The 16,270-nt window shown below is 48.5% G+C and overlaps 1 protein-coding gene across 6 annotated transcripts in view; it reads right to left on the bottom strand.

Moving 5' to 3' along the window:
- Positions 1-16,270, bottom strand: part of LOC142895598 (rho guanine nucleotide exchange factor TIAM1-like) — a 42,029-nt gene that overhangs the window by 4,956 nt on the left and 20,803 nt on the right. For all 6 annotated transcript variants that reach the window (XM_076036781.1, XM_076036785.1, XM_076036780.1 and 3 more), the window contains exons 4-19: positions 14,841-15,333; positions 14,054-14,226; positions 13,653-13,877; positions 11,577-11,762; positions 10,441-10,587; positions 10,232-10,306; positions 9,569-9,739; positions 9,299-9,403; positions 8,871-8,952; positions 8,533-8,619; positions 7,566-7,778; positions 7,104-7,204; positions 1,734-1,919; positions 853-921; positions 390-515; positions 185-293 (exon numbers count right to left, since the gene is read on the bottom strand). In XM_076036781.1, coding sequence (XP_075892896.1) covers positions 185-293; positions 390-515; positions 853-921; positions 1,734-1,919; positions 7,104-7,204; positions 7,566-7,778; positions 8,533-8,619; positions 8,871-8,952; positions 9,299-9,403; positions 9,569-9,739; positions 10,232-10,306; positions 10,441-10,587; positions 11,577-11,762; positions 13,653-13,877; positions 14,054-14,226; positions 14,841-15,333 — 2,548 coding nt within the window. The remainder of the gene's footprint in view (positions 1-184; positions 294-389; positions 516-852; positions 922-1,733; positions 1,920-7,103; positions 7,205-7,565; positions 7,779-8,532; positions 8,620-8,870; positions 8,953-9,298; positions 9,404-9,568; positions 9,740-10,231; positions 10,307-10,440; positions 10,588-11,576; positions 11,763-13,652; positions 13,878-14,053; positions 14,227-14,840; positions 15,334-16,270) is intronic.

Here is a 16,270-nt window from a genome sequence, read left to right on the forward strand (position 1 = left end):
AACATGGTCTACAGCTGTTTTGCCCTGCAAATACGCAGAGGTCAGATGGACGAATGTCTTGCTGACGGCTCTGCAGCGCAGATTTATGACCACTTGCATAATACGCCAAATGACTGATGTCCAAACCCAAGCTCTCCCATTGGGGCAAAAGGAGGAATGTCGGCCTGGGAGCACATGTACTCACCCTTTACGAGGACCTTGGGGACTTTGGTGTGACTGGCGCAGAAAGCGCTGTAGATTTTAAAACGGTCTGCATAGTAGAGGAAGGAGCCGCCCAGCGAGAAGAGGATTTTCTGTGGAAACGAGATTTGAGTTACCAAACCGGTAGCGACCGGACTGGGTGTTTGGAAGCTCGATCGCACATCCAGGGTGTTTATTTCTGAGGATACCTTAAACTGATCCACGCGCTCCAGCTTCTCTAAATCTGGCACCAGTCTCGTGCCGTCTTCCAGAGTCTTGAGAAATTCAACCTGGAACTCCACCATTTCTGTCAGGTTCCCAAACAGTACGTCCAGCTTCAGAGCGGGGGAAGACACATTAGAGCAGTGTTAATATCATTGCCTGTGTTTTACATAGTTGTGTTGTTGTTTTGGTTTTTTTTTTAAATTTCAATGACACACATTTTGTACAATTAAGCATGAAACTAGGTGAGAATCTGCTCTCCCGCAACTCCCACATCATCTACCTCGTTCACAGCTACACTCCACTCGCTTATGTAACCCACTTGTGTTTTGTTTTGGGATGGGTTTTTTTATATATATATATATATATATATATATATATATATATATATATATATATATTACTACACTTTTAGCATTTAAAACAATACAGAATACATTTGTGACATACCTCATCCTGAGTAAGGAAGGTCTCTTTCTGCAGCGGCGTCAAATATCGACCAATGAGGCAGTTGAGATCCTGAAAGGGGAGAAGTCACTTGTGTTACAAGGTGAGACAAGTCACTGGGGGAATGTACAGGCATAGAATGAGAGGCCGCAGCTCACCTCGAGAACCTTTACGATCAATTAAAGATCTCAGCTTGATTGTATTTAGGTTGATTGGAGTTAAGTAAAGTATCATCAGCATAGATACAGAGAGTTTCAGCCTGCTGATATCAATGCACTTACTGTCAATGACTTTCACAATCAATTTTATCTTGGACTATTTTAGACTATTTTGCTGTGATTATTTTGTTTCCTGTATTTGAGGATTTTATATAAAGCACTTTGAACTGCAAACCTTGTATGAAAGGTGTTATACAAATAAAGTCTTTTTTTTTACTAATAACTCTGAATTCTTCGGTGCTAAACGAGAAGAGGGATCCAGTGAAAAGAGGGATCCAGTCCAATTTTGCATGGTGAAAAAACAAGTGTCCCCCTGGACGGCTGATCTGTTGCTCCACCAATCAGACACAGCGTGGTTTCTGCACTAAGCAGATGTGTTCCCCGCTCATGAGGAATCACATTTTAGACAGCTCCGACATTATCCTGTTATATACCCTCTCTAACCTACTTATTTCGCTACCATTATAATGGAGAGAGAGAAAGATCGGACAATATCCAGGCAGGGACACAGCTGCGTGCGTGCGTGCGTCCCCCACCTCCCAGGACACGGGCATAAATATGGATCGGTCACGTGGAACGTAGGTATTGTTCGGAGGCTGACAGAAGCCGCGGCGGCTCTGCAAAAGACCATCTGGCCGCACGGAGGGCGAGAGGCGCGACACTGACCTTGACGTAGGTGCGTTCCGTCTCCACGAGTTCGCAGACGACTTTGCGCAGCTTGTCGGCATCGGAGAGCTGCCGCAGGGTGGCGGGCGGCGGGAAGGGCGAATCCGGGCTGGGGGACGAGGACACGCACTCGGAGGGATTCATCTCATGGAGGCTGCGACAGAAGGCGGCGACTTGCTCCGTGCTCTGTAAGAAGTGAGAGGGAGAGAGGGGGGGGGGGACAAAAAAATTGCATAAAAATGTGCAACTGTGGACGGCGGCACGCTGCGAAGGAAAAGGTCCGCCTATCGATCAGCCTGCAGGTGTTACTTTCTACCTACTGAGTGGCCACATTCATGACTGTGCAAGAGTGAGGCTGCCACTGAGGCACAGAGGCGGCTCTAAGAAAAAATCAAAAAAAATCAAAAAAAAAAAATTAATTTGCACTAATTTGGTCTATTTTCAGGCTGTTATAACAATGACTCTCCACCTCCCTCCCTCCCTCTCACTCACTCACTCACTCACTCACATCCTCCTTCTCCCCTGCGTGTTTTCTCTCTTTCCACCACTGTCACGATTCGTCTCTTTCACAGGAATCAAAATATACACACATACACACAACTCCCGACTGTCCATAAGTGTGTGTTGCCATGGAGACCGACCTTGATGTGCATTAGGCTATCATTTTGGACTAAAATAGAAGCCACTTAACAACGGCCTACGTGGCTGGACTAACACCGCCACTCTCTTCTGTAACAGGCCACGCCGCCGCTTGCACGCGTGGATTGTTAACTTCTACTTTTTGACAGTGGTACTCACACAATCTGGAGGAAAAAAAAACAGGCTGGAGGACAGCATCCAAAAAGTAAAAGAATCCAGAACTCAAATTTCCTTCAGAGTGGCATCATGTAGTGACAACACCACTTGGCAGCTTAACATGAACTGAGAATAAGACAGTGGTTTTACCCGCAGATCAGGAAGCAGGAAAGCAGGAAATGATGCCAGCGGGGCCTTAAATAAAGCCAAGATGTCTGTAGTTGGTAGTTCAAGGTTTAGTTTTGGTTTTTCTTTTTTTTTGGGGGGGGGGGTTGTACTTTTTCCATGATCAGATCCTGATACAACTACAAGGTGCTTGAAGGGAGGAAAAAAACTCCTGCCTCCACAAAGCTGCAGGGAATGGATCATTATCCTTCAGGAACCTTTCTAGTTGGCACCATCAGAGCAAAAGTGAAAATAAAACAAGGAAATAATTTGCATAATCGTGATGATCAGTCGAGAGGGAAACAGAGGAGACAGAACCGAGGCGGAATGAGTGACGGCCGCAGGGGTTCTTCATCAGCTCGGCAGACGACAGCAGCGATCAGCGCCGTTATCTAATCTGACAAACGCATCCTGCGTGTGAGGCGCTTGTGCCGTCTAGGAGGTAAAAAAAAAATATATATATATATATAAATATATAATTATCCAAGATCAACAGATGCGTTGAGGGAGGTGCCACCGTGTTTCACAAATGCCATTCACACCAGTAAACAGATTGTTGTTGTTGTAGCCAAAAGCTTTAGAATTGATGGTGAAAAACAAAAGGCATCTTCTTCAAAGTGATTGCTCAAAAAAAATTTTGTGATACCAACTTAAATGTCTGGAACTTGAAAAACAAAAAAAGGCGTCAGTATACCGATAATCGCCGGTGTCTGCATCCATAAACAAGAGCAAAATCTGATAAGATTTAAACTGGTTCTTTGCTGCCCAATTACTCAGCTGAGCGTTTCCACTTTGAAGGGGCCTCACAGGACAGCCACTGTCAAGTCACGGTCCTCACAGTCACAGCGTCGGCTAATTACCGCCGAGGCGGCTTCAGATGCTTGACAAGACGAGGGGGTGGGGGAGAAGGGACTTCCATCTCCCGCATGAATATCACATGAAAAGGACAAGACGCGGACAATAGAGGGTGTCACAGATTAAACCGTGAGGCGGCGGGGGGATCCGCGGGTCCCTCCCGGCAAATGAAATATAGATTAAAAGCAGCGGCAAAGCATCAGAGAGCACTGACGGTGAAGTCGAGAGAGAGAGAGAGTGAGACGGCTGCAGACTGCAGACGTTCTGAAACTGAGATAATCCCGAGATCACAGCCTGAGGTGCAGAGAGCGAGAGAGAGAGAGAGAGAGAGGGAAAAAAAAAACTCTGCACAAACTCAGAGCTCGCTGCAGCGACTCGACTCGTCTCGTCCGTCCGGCTGCATCGCCAACATTCGTCTCAAGTCTAATTTGTCCGGACACGCATCCGCATCCCACACACGCTCTCTGATATTTTGGCATCTCTTCTTGTGCCTGTGGAGCCCTCTTGTGATGATGGAGCCACTCTGCGACGCAACGGTGACTCACAGCTTCCTTATGTCTCTGGCAGAAGAAGGTGCGAAGCAAAACAGCAGCAGGGAAGGAGCAAGCAGAGAGGGGGGGAAAAAAAAAACAAACTATGGCTGCAACAGGACGACAGCGGACGGCCGGCCGTGCGTCGCTTTGCTCTGCAGCTGCACAGGTACACGGGCAATAAATGAATTTGAATAAAAAGAAACATTATAAAGAGCAAAATCTCACCAGATGGTGCACGTCATAGATGGAGTCTGAGGAGCGCTTGCGCTGCTTGCTCCACTTCAGGACTGACATAGCCAGGTGCTGCTGGACGAGCAGTTAAAGTTGCAAAAAAATCTAATAAAAATAATAAAAAATAAAAGCCACGGGGAGTTTCGGGAGGGAGCAAAGCCTACGCCGCTCCTCTCACATCCCTCAGTACTTCTTGACTCGGCTGTTTTTTAAAGCGGAGAAGGCGCTCGTGATGGAGGCTGACTGGAGCTGCACAGCCGCCTCCTCTCCGCCCACCAGCGCGTACAGTCTTCCGACCCCCCCCCCCCCCTCCACCACCGACACCCCGACCACCCCTACCACCACCCACCCCACCAACTCCCCCCTTTTCCCTTCGCCTTCCGAGTCGGCTCGTTATGTCACTGAAATTCTGCAGTTTTCCCTTTTCTCTCTCCTACTATCCAAAGGCTGGGGAGAAGTCAGGCACACAGTGTGAGTGTGAAGATCTGGCAGCGCCGCCGCCGCCGAAAGTGAGCGATAATCCTCCAGATCGGGGAGGCGGCGGCGGCGGCGGCGGCGCAGGAGGGGAGACGGGGGTGTCTCCTCTGCAGGGCTGCAGAGGAGCAGGGCTGGACGCACCGTGTGAAGGGTGGAGGAGTTCAAGGAGAGGAAGTAAAGGGTGCGTGTGTGACACAGATGTGAAGCTCAACTATCTAAAAAAAAAAAAAGAAGAAGAATGAAATCAAAAGTGTTGGGTGAGTCCGTTCACCAAAGAAAATGTGCCAAATCAATTCAAAAATGGCTTTTACAAACTTCCCCAAGCCTTTTTTTTTTTTTTTTTAACCAGACAGTGAAGCTTATGTAACATCTGAGTCTTGTTGTATTTTTTTTAAAATAGCAAGTTTCACAACATCTTACCAAAGGACACAAATCTGAAGAGGTGAAAGGCAGCAAACAGCAGCGGCTACAGTTGCCCTTGTTGCTGAGAAAAGCAAAGTCCGCATGTTCGTCTGTGCTGCTTCCGGCCAGCGGAGGGAATCGCCGCCTCCTCTGTGGATGCAGCGACGCTCACGACACTCAAGGAACTCAAGTCCGCCGTCAAAAAACCGGGAACATTAAAAAAAACTGAAGAGGTGGAGCGGAAGTTTGAAAAGGTACAAGTTGTAATGTAATGAGCTGTTTTTGTCCCTGAGTGAAGTGACTGAGTGACTCAGCGCTGAGCTATCTTTGAACAGCAAAAGAAAGATCATTCACTCCTGAAGCTGTGACGACACCGAGCAGTTACAGGTAACATTACAGAGAAAGAGCAACATTTCTGGATGGGGGGTGGGGGGGCTTAACTATAAGAGTCAGAGCAAAAATAGATGTCTTGTTAAGTCTGTGGGTTGTCAAAGGGATACGAAGGTCAATCAAGGAGCGACAAAAAAAAAAAAACATTTGACTTTTCACTTCTTCATTTAAGACAGCGGGGGGGGGGGGGGGCGGTCTCCATTTAAAACAACAGAATTAAAGTCAAGAGCTATTAACCATGATGGATCGCCTTTCCCAAAATTTGACAGCGTTGCAAATCCAAAGACCTATTTGCTTTAGAACTCATTATAGTGAATAGATTCATTATTAAAAGGCAATTAGCAAGGATTGCTGAAGTATTCGATTAATTGCTCCTCATCAAGAAGTGAATAGATATCTTTAAAAAAAAAAAAAAAAAAAAGGTTTAATGGGATCACATCGCAGTTTGAAGGGCAACAGGGGGGAGTCTTTAAAAAAAAAAATAATGCAATCAAAACCTGCTTTGATCAGAAAGCTTTTCATGAGGCAGATCTGTTGGAGTGAACGACAGCTGGTTGCATAAAATGATAAGACGGCGGGACTTTAATCAGTGCTCAAGGAGATTTTCCGCACTGAGAAGAATTCGTTAGCGCTTCCGGCGGCGAAGTCTGAACTTTTGTTTCCTTCATTTGCTTATCAGGCAAACGTGAGCTCTGGGATTTCTCTTGTTATTTACGATTGAATATTCATCCTTTCTTCCCGCAAAACAAAACACATCCCTTCATTGTGGGACCCTAATCACCGCTGACGACTAATTAGAATGCGAGCTCAGCACCGAGACACGTCCATCACACGGCACACACTTCACCTCACCTCCAGCCTCACAGTGTGAGCATTCAATAGTGACTGTTCACTCCGTTTGAGTGAGGTGGAATTCCAACTAAAGAATTTCAAGTGTGTAACATTTACGGTTCTCTTGAAAAGAAAAATGGAAATAATTCACTTCCTGTTTGTTGAGCAGAAAAAATTTGAACGTATGAAATGTACGTCCTGATGAGACGAACTCATGGATTTTTGTCCCATGTCTCTGCGACCTTCCAAATGGAAACGCGCTAGAGAGGCAAATTTTTTGCCTTTTTCTCTTCATAATCTGACAATTTTTCACCAGTTCTGTTCTGCATGTGAAATTTGTTGATTTTGGTTTAGGTTCAGGGGTTAAATGAGATTTTATCAATAATAATAATAAGAAACAGTAATTATAAGCGGGTCTTTCGCCCTGCGATGACCTGCTCTGTTCCAGAACTGGTGCTATCGCTGGGGCTCAGTCCCGAAAAAAAAAGTCACCCTTTAATAACATTTCAAAGAGCCTTGTGTCGTGACTCCTGCTTCTTATTTGCCCGGAGCAACACCAGGTTGGTTTGTGGATAATGTCAATAAACACGAGCCACTTACTGACAGTCTCCCGCTAACAGCGCTAACAGCGGCACAGCAAGCTGTTATTAACTTTCCACCGCAGCGCAGACACGAAGACGAGCAGCCTCACCTTCCTGCACTCGTCGGCGTCGCAGAACATCTCCAGGTCGTCGTCCGGACTGTCCCCCAAGCTCTCCAGCAGAAGCCCCACCCCGTCGTCCAGGATCTCCTCTGCAGGAAGACAACACGGCCGCTTACATCTCGGCTCGCAAGGTGCAAAATACCAAGAAGCTTGAAGAATTTCTTTATTTTCCCCTCTTATTAAGATTCAAGTCAGACCCAGTCTAACTGATCCAGCCGCTGCTGAGAGGCTGCTACCCTCCCGACTGTGATGATGATGATTCCTGCTAATTAACCTTTTAAAGTAGATTGTTCACCGCTAATTGGACCAGTTAATGTGCCTCACCTTTACTCGTGGCTTCCCATAAGGGTTAGAACAGTGTCTCCGTCAACTTATATACCCAAAACCGAGTTTCTTTCCTATTTTGTTATGGGTTAATTTGTGTATCAGGACGAGATGAGACTTTTTCACCTTGGCTCTGGGAGAAGATGTCGGTGTAAAGGTCTCCCTCGGCGTCGGAGCGCCGCGGCGGCAGGTAGCACAGCTGGCGGCGCTCCACCGCGGGCAGCGTGTTGACCGTCAGGGCCAGCGAGGCCTGGGAGAACGCAGCCTTCATGTCGGAGAAGTTGAGGCTGTGAGAGTCCTTCCCGTTGAGCTGGAGGATTTCATCGCCGGCGTTGAGACCTGCAGAGGACAGTCAATCGCTGCAGCGCTTGTCTTGTGGAAACGGTGCACAGTGAAGGTAACAACGGGGGAGAGAATTTCATCTTTCAGTGTCACTATCAGCTCCCCGCCCCCGCTGCCTCGACTTTGGAGTCCAGCGAATCCTGCGGTGAGCCGACGTTCGCTGCGAGGCAGCTTCACAGCAGCGGTGAAAGCGAGGGAGGCCGGCCGGCGGGGGGGAAGTGTGGATGGGATTATAGTAATTAACACGGGGAGAGAAACCAAAGTCTCAGCCCGAAACCTTCCGCAGGCGACGGATCATAAACATGCACTGGAGCCTCTCCAAAAGAAAAGGGAGAGCAGACCTGCTGGTGGGTTTGAGAGGTTCCAGTTGTTTTAGCTGAATTGGCTGTGAAAATATCCATAAAAGGAAGTAAAACACCGACAGGTCATTATTTCTTACTCATTATGTGCCAAAAAAACAGACTTTAGCGCCATCATAAGGAGATTCAGCTCATTTTCCTTCCCTCTGTTCCTTCACAGAATGGCCAAATGTCTTGGTGTAATCATGGACGACACAACTGTGTCACTACAGATACGGAAAATCGTAATGCCACATATAATTATCACATACTTAAGAGCAACAATGACAGTAGCAACTGGGGGCAAAATTCAAACAAATAAATGCTCCATTTGTTCACATCGGTCAAGTGCTGTAGTCGTTTTTGACCACCACTGTTTATGTGCTGAAGTGCCAGAACAGGGGGCAACCAACCTTTGGCGAAGGCTAAACCTCCCGCCTTCACGTCCGTGATGTAGAGCTGCTGAACGCCGTCCTCCTCCACCACGGAAATGGAGAAACCTGGAGGAGGATGAGAGGCACCAAAAGGAGAACTTGTTTAAAAATACACCGCAGGGATTTCAACAGTTGAAAGGAGAATTGGAAGGAAAAGGGAAAAAAAAAAAAACAGGTGTTTGCTTTGTTGATACTATTGTACGATGAAAAAAATATCCCTCAAGGCCGTTTAATCCCCCCCAACAAAAGCACCATTGTAAGCAATGAGATGAAATTTAAAAAAAAAAGAAAATCAGGAAGAAAAAAAAAGTTCCTACCGTAACCGATCATGCAGGACTCGTCTCTGTCGAACTGGATTACTTTTGTGATTTTGGAGCAGAGCTCAATTTCTTTGTAAAGCTGTGGAGAACAATATCAAGTAATTATATCAATAATGGACGACCCGTCCACATTTAGATCCTGATGAGGGGGTTGGTGACAGCAAGGGAGGCGCCCGGATCATTTTCTGCACTCTGAGACAAAAGCTGTCTTTGGACCAAAATGGTACGTGCGTATTATATGATGCAGATACAGGAGTTACTATTGTTCCATAAGGCTTTGCAATGAGTCCGATTTCAGCTCTGGGCTGTTTTTTTTTTTGCAAAATCAAAAGAAGGCACCTGGATATCGAGTGTGGTCATATTACATTTTCTGCCTTGAGAAAAGAGGAGCAGCAGAACCATTTTTCTTTTTGCACTTTACGCACCAGGTCACACACGTCCTCCTCTGGTTTGGGAATGTAGAATTGCACTTGGTTTTCGATGAGGAACTTCAGCCGCAGGTAGTGCTTGGTGGGGTCCAGCTGGTGGGCCTGCATGACCAGAGCAGATGTCGGTGCCATCGAATGGCGAATAACAAAATACTTTTATTCCCGGCTTTGTTTTCTAGCGAGAATTTTCATTTCATGTATTTTTCCATCATTGTCCAAACATTCTGAACTGTGCGTCGGCTCTCAGCTTGAATTTCAAGACGGTACCTTGCAAATGCTCTCCAGAACGCACAGCACCGACTCGCCCGGTTTGATGATGGTCAGCACCGGCTGGTCGTTTGGCAGACACACCCAGGACGGGGTGAGGTGGTCGGGGACCCACATGTCGCTGTCCGTGCTCGGCCGCGGGAGGCTTTTCACCGTTCCGTCCTCGCTTTTCTGAGAGAAAGAAAACACGGATGGATTCAATCGTGCAACGATTTATCATGGGATATGTAGAAAACACGTTGCTTTAACGCCAGTTTAAACCGAACAAAAGTGAAGTTCCAACAAAACATGTCGTTGAAGCCCCACGGTATTTAGCTCTTTATTCAAATAACTCTTAGAACACTGACAAAATGGATGAAATACAGCTATTTTACGACTTAATTACAAACATTATACTGTCATTTCTACAGGTTCAGCAGGCCAGATTAGAAAGTTTAACGGGCCGTAGTTTGCCCGCGCCTGCTGTAAATGGAACGAAGAGGAATAGAGAAAAAAAAGCCCTCCATCCAGTGTGCTTGAGCGGGTAGCTGTCATCACCTCTGGCTTTCCATCTGCTGCACTCAAACAGCCCACCGACATCTGCGCAGTTCCCCACTCAACTCTCCACCACCGCAACCCCCGAATGAATCAAATTCACGCCAGGAGCGAAACGTCCGTACTTACAGCGGATTCCTTGGCAGCGTCAGCAAATATGCCATTTAAGGGCCTTTTCGCCGGTTCTTCGCCATCAGCAAAGACCTGCTGGGACAGACAGAAAAGCCCAGCGGCCACAAATCGTACACAGTCAAAGCCTGACCAGTGAGGGGGGTGGGGGGGGATGTTCAGCTAAGCAGTTTTGAGGGTCACTTTGAAAGTGGAAGGCGCTCTCGGACCTGGTTGATACTGGGGTGAGCCTTTGTCTTTTTCTTTGAGGTAGTGTCCAGGCCCCACAGGGAGGAGAATCTGCTCTTGCGCTTGCTGCAGGATCGAGACATGGCCTGCGCCCGTCGCCTCACCCCCATCTCCGTCCGGGCCGCCACCTGATCGAGCACAAGGACAGCGGTCAGTTTAACCCCCCGATGACGTGAGTCACCCTGTGAAGCAGCAGCCTGGGCGAGCAGGCTGGGCCACTACGAGGCCCGACTGGCTGCTCCATCCAGCGGCTGCAACATCCATCTGAGCCACAGCAGCGCTGCGTTGGTGGTTCGAGAACAAGCAGTATCTCACTGATCCGACTGTGTCGAGGGAAAAAAAAAAAAATCCAACAGATGTTTTTTTGTTGTTTTTTTTTTTTATCTGTGCCAGTAGTGCTTTTAGCTGTGGTGCACGTAACCCCAGCGCTGAGAGGCTGAAAGCTCAATGAGTGCCTTGTACGAGACCCAGGCTCCAGAATAGAATTCAGTTGGGAAGTAGAGAACATGTTCTTCTTTTTATTTTATTTTTTCATTTTAGCAAACAGGACCATCAGCCCTTGCAGGGGAAAAACATCATGTGCACAGTTTTATTTGTCACATAAATATAGTTTAGGTGTACAAGCTCAGCATCATCAACTAAAAGATGCAATTTGTGCCTCTAAGCAGCAGGGGAGGTGTTGTTTTTCCGATAATACTTCCAGACCATCTGGTTTGCAAAAATGTAAATTTAAACTTGGCACAGCAGACCCAACTGTTTCTGAATGCTTTGGCTTTAAATCACATCTAGAGCTGAAATAATAGCCGGTACTTGTAAGCTGCTTGGACAAACTGTGTAACACATTAAAGCAGGCAAATCACATTTGATAGCGCTTAATTAGCCCAGTAGCTAAGGCTCTTTAGCCAGCTAGGCCCACAGCAACTTCCTGTTTACCCTCATCTTCATCTGTGGCTTTAAAGGAGGAGGTCGATGAGCAAATCCTGAAAACAACTGAAAACGCTTCCGGTCGGAGCTTGGCAAGATGGAAGAGTGAGTTTGGGGAGGCGACATTTTCCAAGTTCAGAAGCTGTGCGTGCAAAGCAACAACGTAACATCAGAGTGGAGCGAGGCCGTTTACCAGAGCGTGGAAGGAAGACACGGAGAAGATGCCCAGCCGGCCCATCGCCAGCTTGGTGGGCCGAGAGGCGACGGCCAGGAGGCGCTTGGGGTTGGGCAGCTCTCCTCCCTGCAGGCTGGCCAGGTAGCACCTGAAGCGGAATAGATCCATGTGAAACTGCTCCAGGTTCTGCTCCCACAGGAAGATCTGCAGGGTGAGAGAGGGGAGACAGCGGCCGATCCGCTCAGCTGATCATCAAAACCCGAAACAGGAACATCTTCTCTTCTCTGCTCCGCGGAAGCTGCGATTGCCACTTTAGTGGCCGCTGTTAACTTTGTTGTTTTCCTGCGGCACTGGAGCAGGACATTGTGGTTACTCGCTGGGCCGGCCCCCTTCCCAGTCACGGTCCTGAACTGGTGTTTGGAAGAGGGGTGCTGTGCCGGTGCCAAGTAGCCCAGAGACGGCAGAGAAACAATACTCCGCATTCCACTGGCAGACAGAGGGTGGGAGCGCTTCAGCTTTCTAAGGAGCGGGCCGCGATCCATTCAGCTGTGCACAATGCGGAACCTGACACTGCCAAACCGAACCGATCCAAGCCGGGGCTGTCCGACGGAGCCAACAAAGCCCATTTAAAGCGGCGACGCTCTGAGGAGGGGAGACCTGCGGACTTGTGATCTGGAAGTGGGCAGGGTGGCACAGAGGACGTGTCAGCTGCAGAACAGGGTCCCAAGAAACAGCAACAGTTACTGTCACATGTGATTTAAGTGCTGCTCCGCCAGAAATACAGCAACTGTAAATAATGAGATTAACACACGTTTGAACCTGGCAAAAAAAAAAATGCCGCTTCCAAATGAGTGAACTTTTGAAGAACCTCTCGGCCCTCGCTTAGCTTGCGGTGCGGGCGACAACTCTGCACATGCACTTTTGTTTAGCGTGCACTTTAGCCACGCAGTGATGATGATTCTCTGGCTTTCCACAATCTGCATCCGTCTCCCTTTTTCTCTGCTACACTCTGACTCTTGAAGGCAGTGTCTAAGATGTTGTCTTTGTGACGTTTTGCACTGTGTTTTTTTTTTGTTCGTTCTTGCACATCTTTTTCAACGTATTCGCTCCGCAAATCAAACACTGCATGACGGTGAAGAATAAACAGAAACAAAAATAGAAAATGACAGAAAAACCCCGTGGCTGTGGCTGAGTGGAGACGGAGAACACCTCCACGCCGCCACGGCTTGATTGTCGGGGCAAAGTTCCTCGTTTACCCTTTGAGGGTAAACCGTTCTGTCGTTCAGAAAGAGCAGCAGCGGGAGGCTGATGAGGAGAGCCCTTGTGTTGATGAAATAACTCGGGGGAGATTTTTTTCTGCTTTATTAAATCAAGACAAAAGGTTTTGACTGTGACATTTCATCCACGGCGAACGGCTCGTCAGCCTCGATCCCTTCAAACGAGTCAATTAGTTGGGCTGCACTTCTGACTTGATGCACTTTGAGATTCTTTACGATTAACTGCAGAATAATTTGTCCCATTACACGTGTTCTGTTTTTTGTGGTCTGTATAGTAGCGTCAAGTCTAGAACTATGAACCACCAAAAGAAAAAAAAAAGACATTTTTACCCATTCTGAGTAAAAAAAAAAACATTGCGGACACTCAGGCCAACTCTTTTTCTGCTTTGTACGGAAGAGCATTAGGGACACAAGAGAGAGAGAAAAAAATTAAGATAGAACCTTTTTTTTTTTTTTTTTCAAGTTTCCAATTCCAGAATAAGGTTGAAATATTGAGATTTAAGTCGAAATGTCGAGGATAAAATTGAAATTTTGCAATTAATGTCTAATGTCAATGTGAAGTAAGTCAAGAATAAAGTTGAAAGGCTCTGCGCGCAAGTTTTTTTAACGTCAACTTTATTCACGAAATTTCGCCTTTATTCACAAAATGTTGTCTTTTTTACGTCCGCTTTTTCACGGAATTTCAACTTAAAACTCAAAATGAAAACTTAAGAGAAGACTTCTTGAGGCCCTGATCCTCTTTCATAGCTTAGTTTACACTCAGGTGTAAAAAAATAACTACATAAATAAATAAATAACTAAATAAAATGAGACATACCTGATCCAGGATCGTCTTCCTCTTCTTGGCGTCGGTGACGGACGACAGCTGCATGTCCCCCATCTTCTTCATCTTCTCGTCCATGTCGATCTTCTGCTCCAGCTTCTTGGTCTCGGCCCGGACGAGGCGCACCGTGTCCTCCCTGTGGTGCTGCCGGGCCACGGCGGCGGCGCACGCCGAGTGGATGGCCGTGATCCAGTTCTCCAGCTCCGTCTGGCTGCAGGTCTGCAAGGGGACGGACAGACGGGGGACGGCGAAGGGTCAATGGTCAAGCAACAAGTTTCTGTGTGTCTGTCCGTGGACGGACTTATTGGAATGGAAATAAAAGGGAGCGTGACAGGAAACTCATTCAGAGGCCAGATGACATTTGACCTTTTTTTTTTTTTTTGTTCTTTTCTTACTTGAAAGAGAAAAGCGTCTCCCAGGGAGTTGCTGAGACAGAACACAAAGTCCTTCTTGGGATGCTCTGGAACAGCCTGAACAATGCTGCTCTCCACCCAGATCGCGTGCTTTGGAGTGCTGTTGTTGTCGATTCCCGAACGGCCGTCCGTCTCATAGAAGAACAAAGTGCAACCTTGGGAGGAAAGAGAGAGAGAAAAAAAAAAACACTTTCTTACTCGACAGCTCGGGCACGGCCCGTTCCAGAAGTGTAAGAGGAAATGAGAAACGCTCGGGACTCGGGAGTCTTTTAGCGGGAGACTTTTCCTTAAGTAACTCTGCTCTCCAGTGGCCGACGTCAAGAATTGCATTGCAGCTCGGTTAGAAGTGACAGAAATGTCAAGATCACCGAGGCGCCGGTGGCCTCGCTGATTAGACGGCGTGTGCCGAGCTCAGCAGGTGCACGACTGTCTCAGAATTAAAGCCTGCGGTGCTCGGACTGCATCTCCCACAATGCAGTTCAGGTTTGGGAGCTGCACAGCGACGACTTCTATCTTCCAGTGATTCAGCACGGTTCTGTCAACACCACACGTGCTTCTACTGATGCGAACGCATCGTCATATATTGTGTACACAATGTATTGACTATGTACGGTGTAAAAATACATGGAGAGGCTTTTAATTTGTAAAGTTAAGGAGTGATGAATTTTTTACAACTGATGAGATGAAGAACATGACGCTGTTTTCCCTGCACCTGAAATGTGACCGGCCTTGACCTTGACCGTGACCGTGACCCCAGACCCGCACCCACCTTTCAGGGAGACCCAGTAGCTCTTCCACTTGCGCCTGGCGGCCGACTCCACCTTCTTGCTCTTCTTGTGCACCAGGAAGTTCTTGACGGCCAGCCGGCCCGCCTTGCGCACCGTCCCCTGGACGGCGCCCAGCAGCGGGTCCGACTGGTAGGCGGAGCTCATGGTGCTGTGCTCGTCGCTCAGGGCCGAGCCCGCCTCCTCCAGGCTCTCCGTCTGGCAGGAGCTCATCTCCAGCTCCTGGCGGAAGTTCTCGTACACGCCTTGCACGCCGTCGCTGCTTCCTCCTCCTCCTCCTCCTCCTCCTCCTCCTCCCCCTCCTCCTCCGGCACTGCTGCCGCTGTCGCTGCCGGCGAACATGCTCCTGCCGGCCACCGAGCTCACGGAGAAGGAGGCCGACATGGTCTTGTAGCGGCGGGACTGGTGCTCGGCGTCCGCCGCCACGCCGTCGATGCCGCTGTCGTCGTACTCGCTGCCCTCGCCGGCTGTGACGTCCTGCGACGCGGCGGAAGCACAAGACAGGTGAGACGACGGCATGGCGCCCGCACCGCCTTCATCACACTGAGGTGGGAGAAACCCAGACAAAGTGCACTTTGCTGGAAAGTGCAACCACAAAAGCCGGCAAAATTCCCGAGTTGAAAAAACTTGAAATGAGCTACTGGAGGTAAAGTGTCGCCTGCTGCTGCTGCTGCTGCTACTGCTGCTGCTGCTGCTGCTGCTGCTGCTCAGAGGACATCCTGCCCGTCCTGCGGCACCGCCGGCTCTGCCCTCTCCTCCCCGCGTGGCCCAAGGGCTCCCGGGAGATGAAGGGAGGTTACACAGAGTTTGGTATCCCCATCTGGTCACATGACCCAATCATGCGCTCCAGAACTCTTTTCAGTGAGGCCGACGGTGCCCTGCAGTGACAGGGCCTGCTATGCACATGGTTTTCTCGCTCTCCCCCCCCTCCCTCCCTTACTGTTACACTCCTGCACGGGCCTCCCCTCATTATCATAACAAAAAGAAAAAATGAGTGTTTGAAGCGGGGAGTGACTTCGACCCCCCCACCCACACCCCTCTGCCCCCCTCCCCCGACCCTCCTGCTGCCGCGGCCCGGGGAAAAACAAGTGCTGCGAGGGGTTAGGGGGCTCAAGTCTGTTGCAGTTTGCGGATTGTGCGTCGTGAATGCGGCAGTGGAAATGCTCGGAGACAATAGGAAGGAGGGGGAGAGGAGGGTGAGGGGGTGAGGAGGGCAGGAATGGAGGGGGAGGAGGGACGTCTCATCCGTGCTGCCAACACACTGAATTAAGATTCTGCACAGATTTTCATACTTTGTGCGACACTAAAGGGTGAAAGCTCGCGCAGTTCTGTTTCGAACATTCAGGAGAGGTGCAAAGATCTTCCATTTACATCATGGACACCGCTGATAATTATCTGATAAACTCTGCAGATT

This window comes from Nelusetta ayraudi, unplaced genomic scaffold (genome assembly GCF_046127955.1).
Source record: "Nelusetta ayraudi isolate G7.1 ecotype Tasmania unplaced genomic scaffold, CSIRO-AGI_Nayr_v1 ptg000048l, whole genome shotgun sequence".
Classification (NCBI taxonomy): domain Eukaryota; kingdom Metazoa; phylum Chordata; class Actinopteri; order Tetraodontiformes; family Monacanthidae; genus Nelusetta; species Nelusetta ayraudi.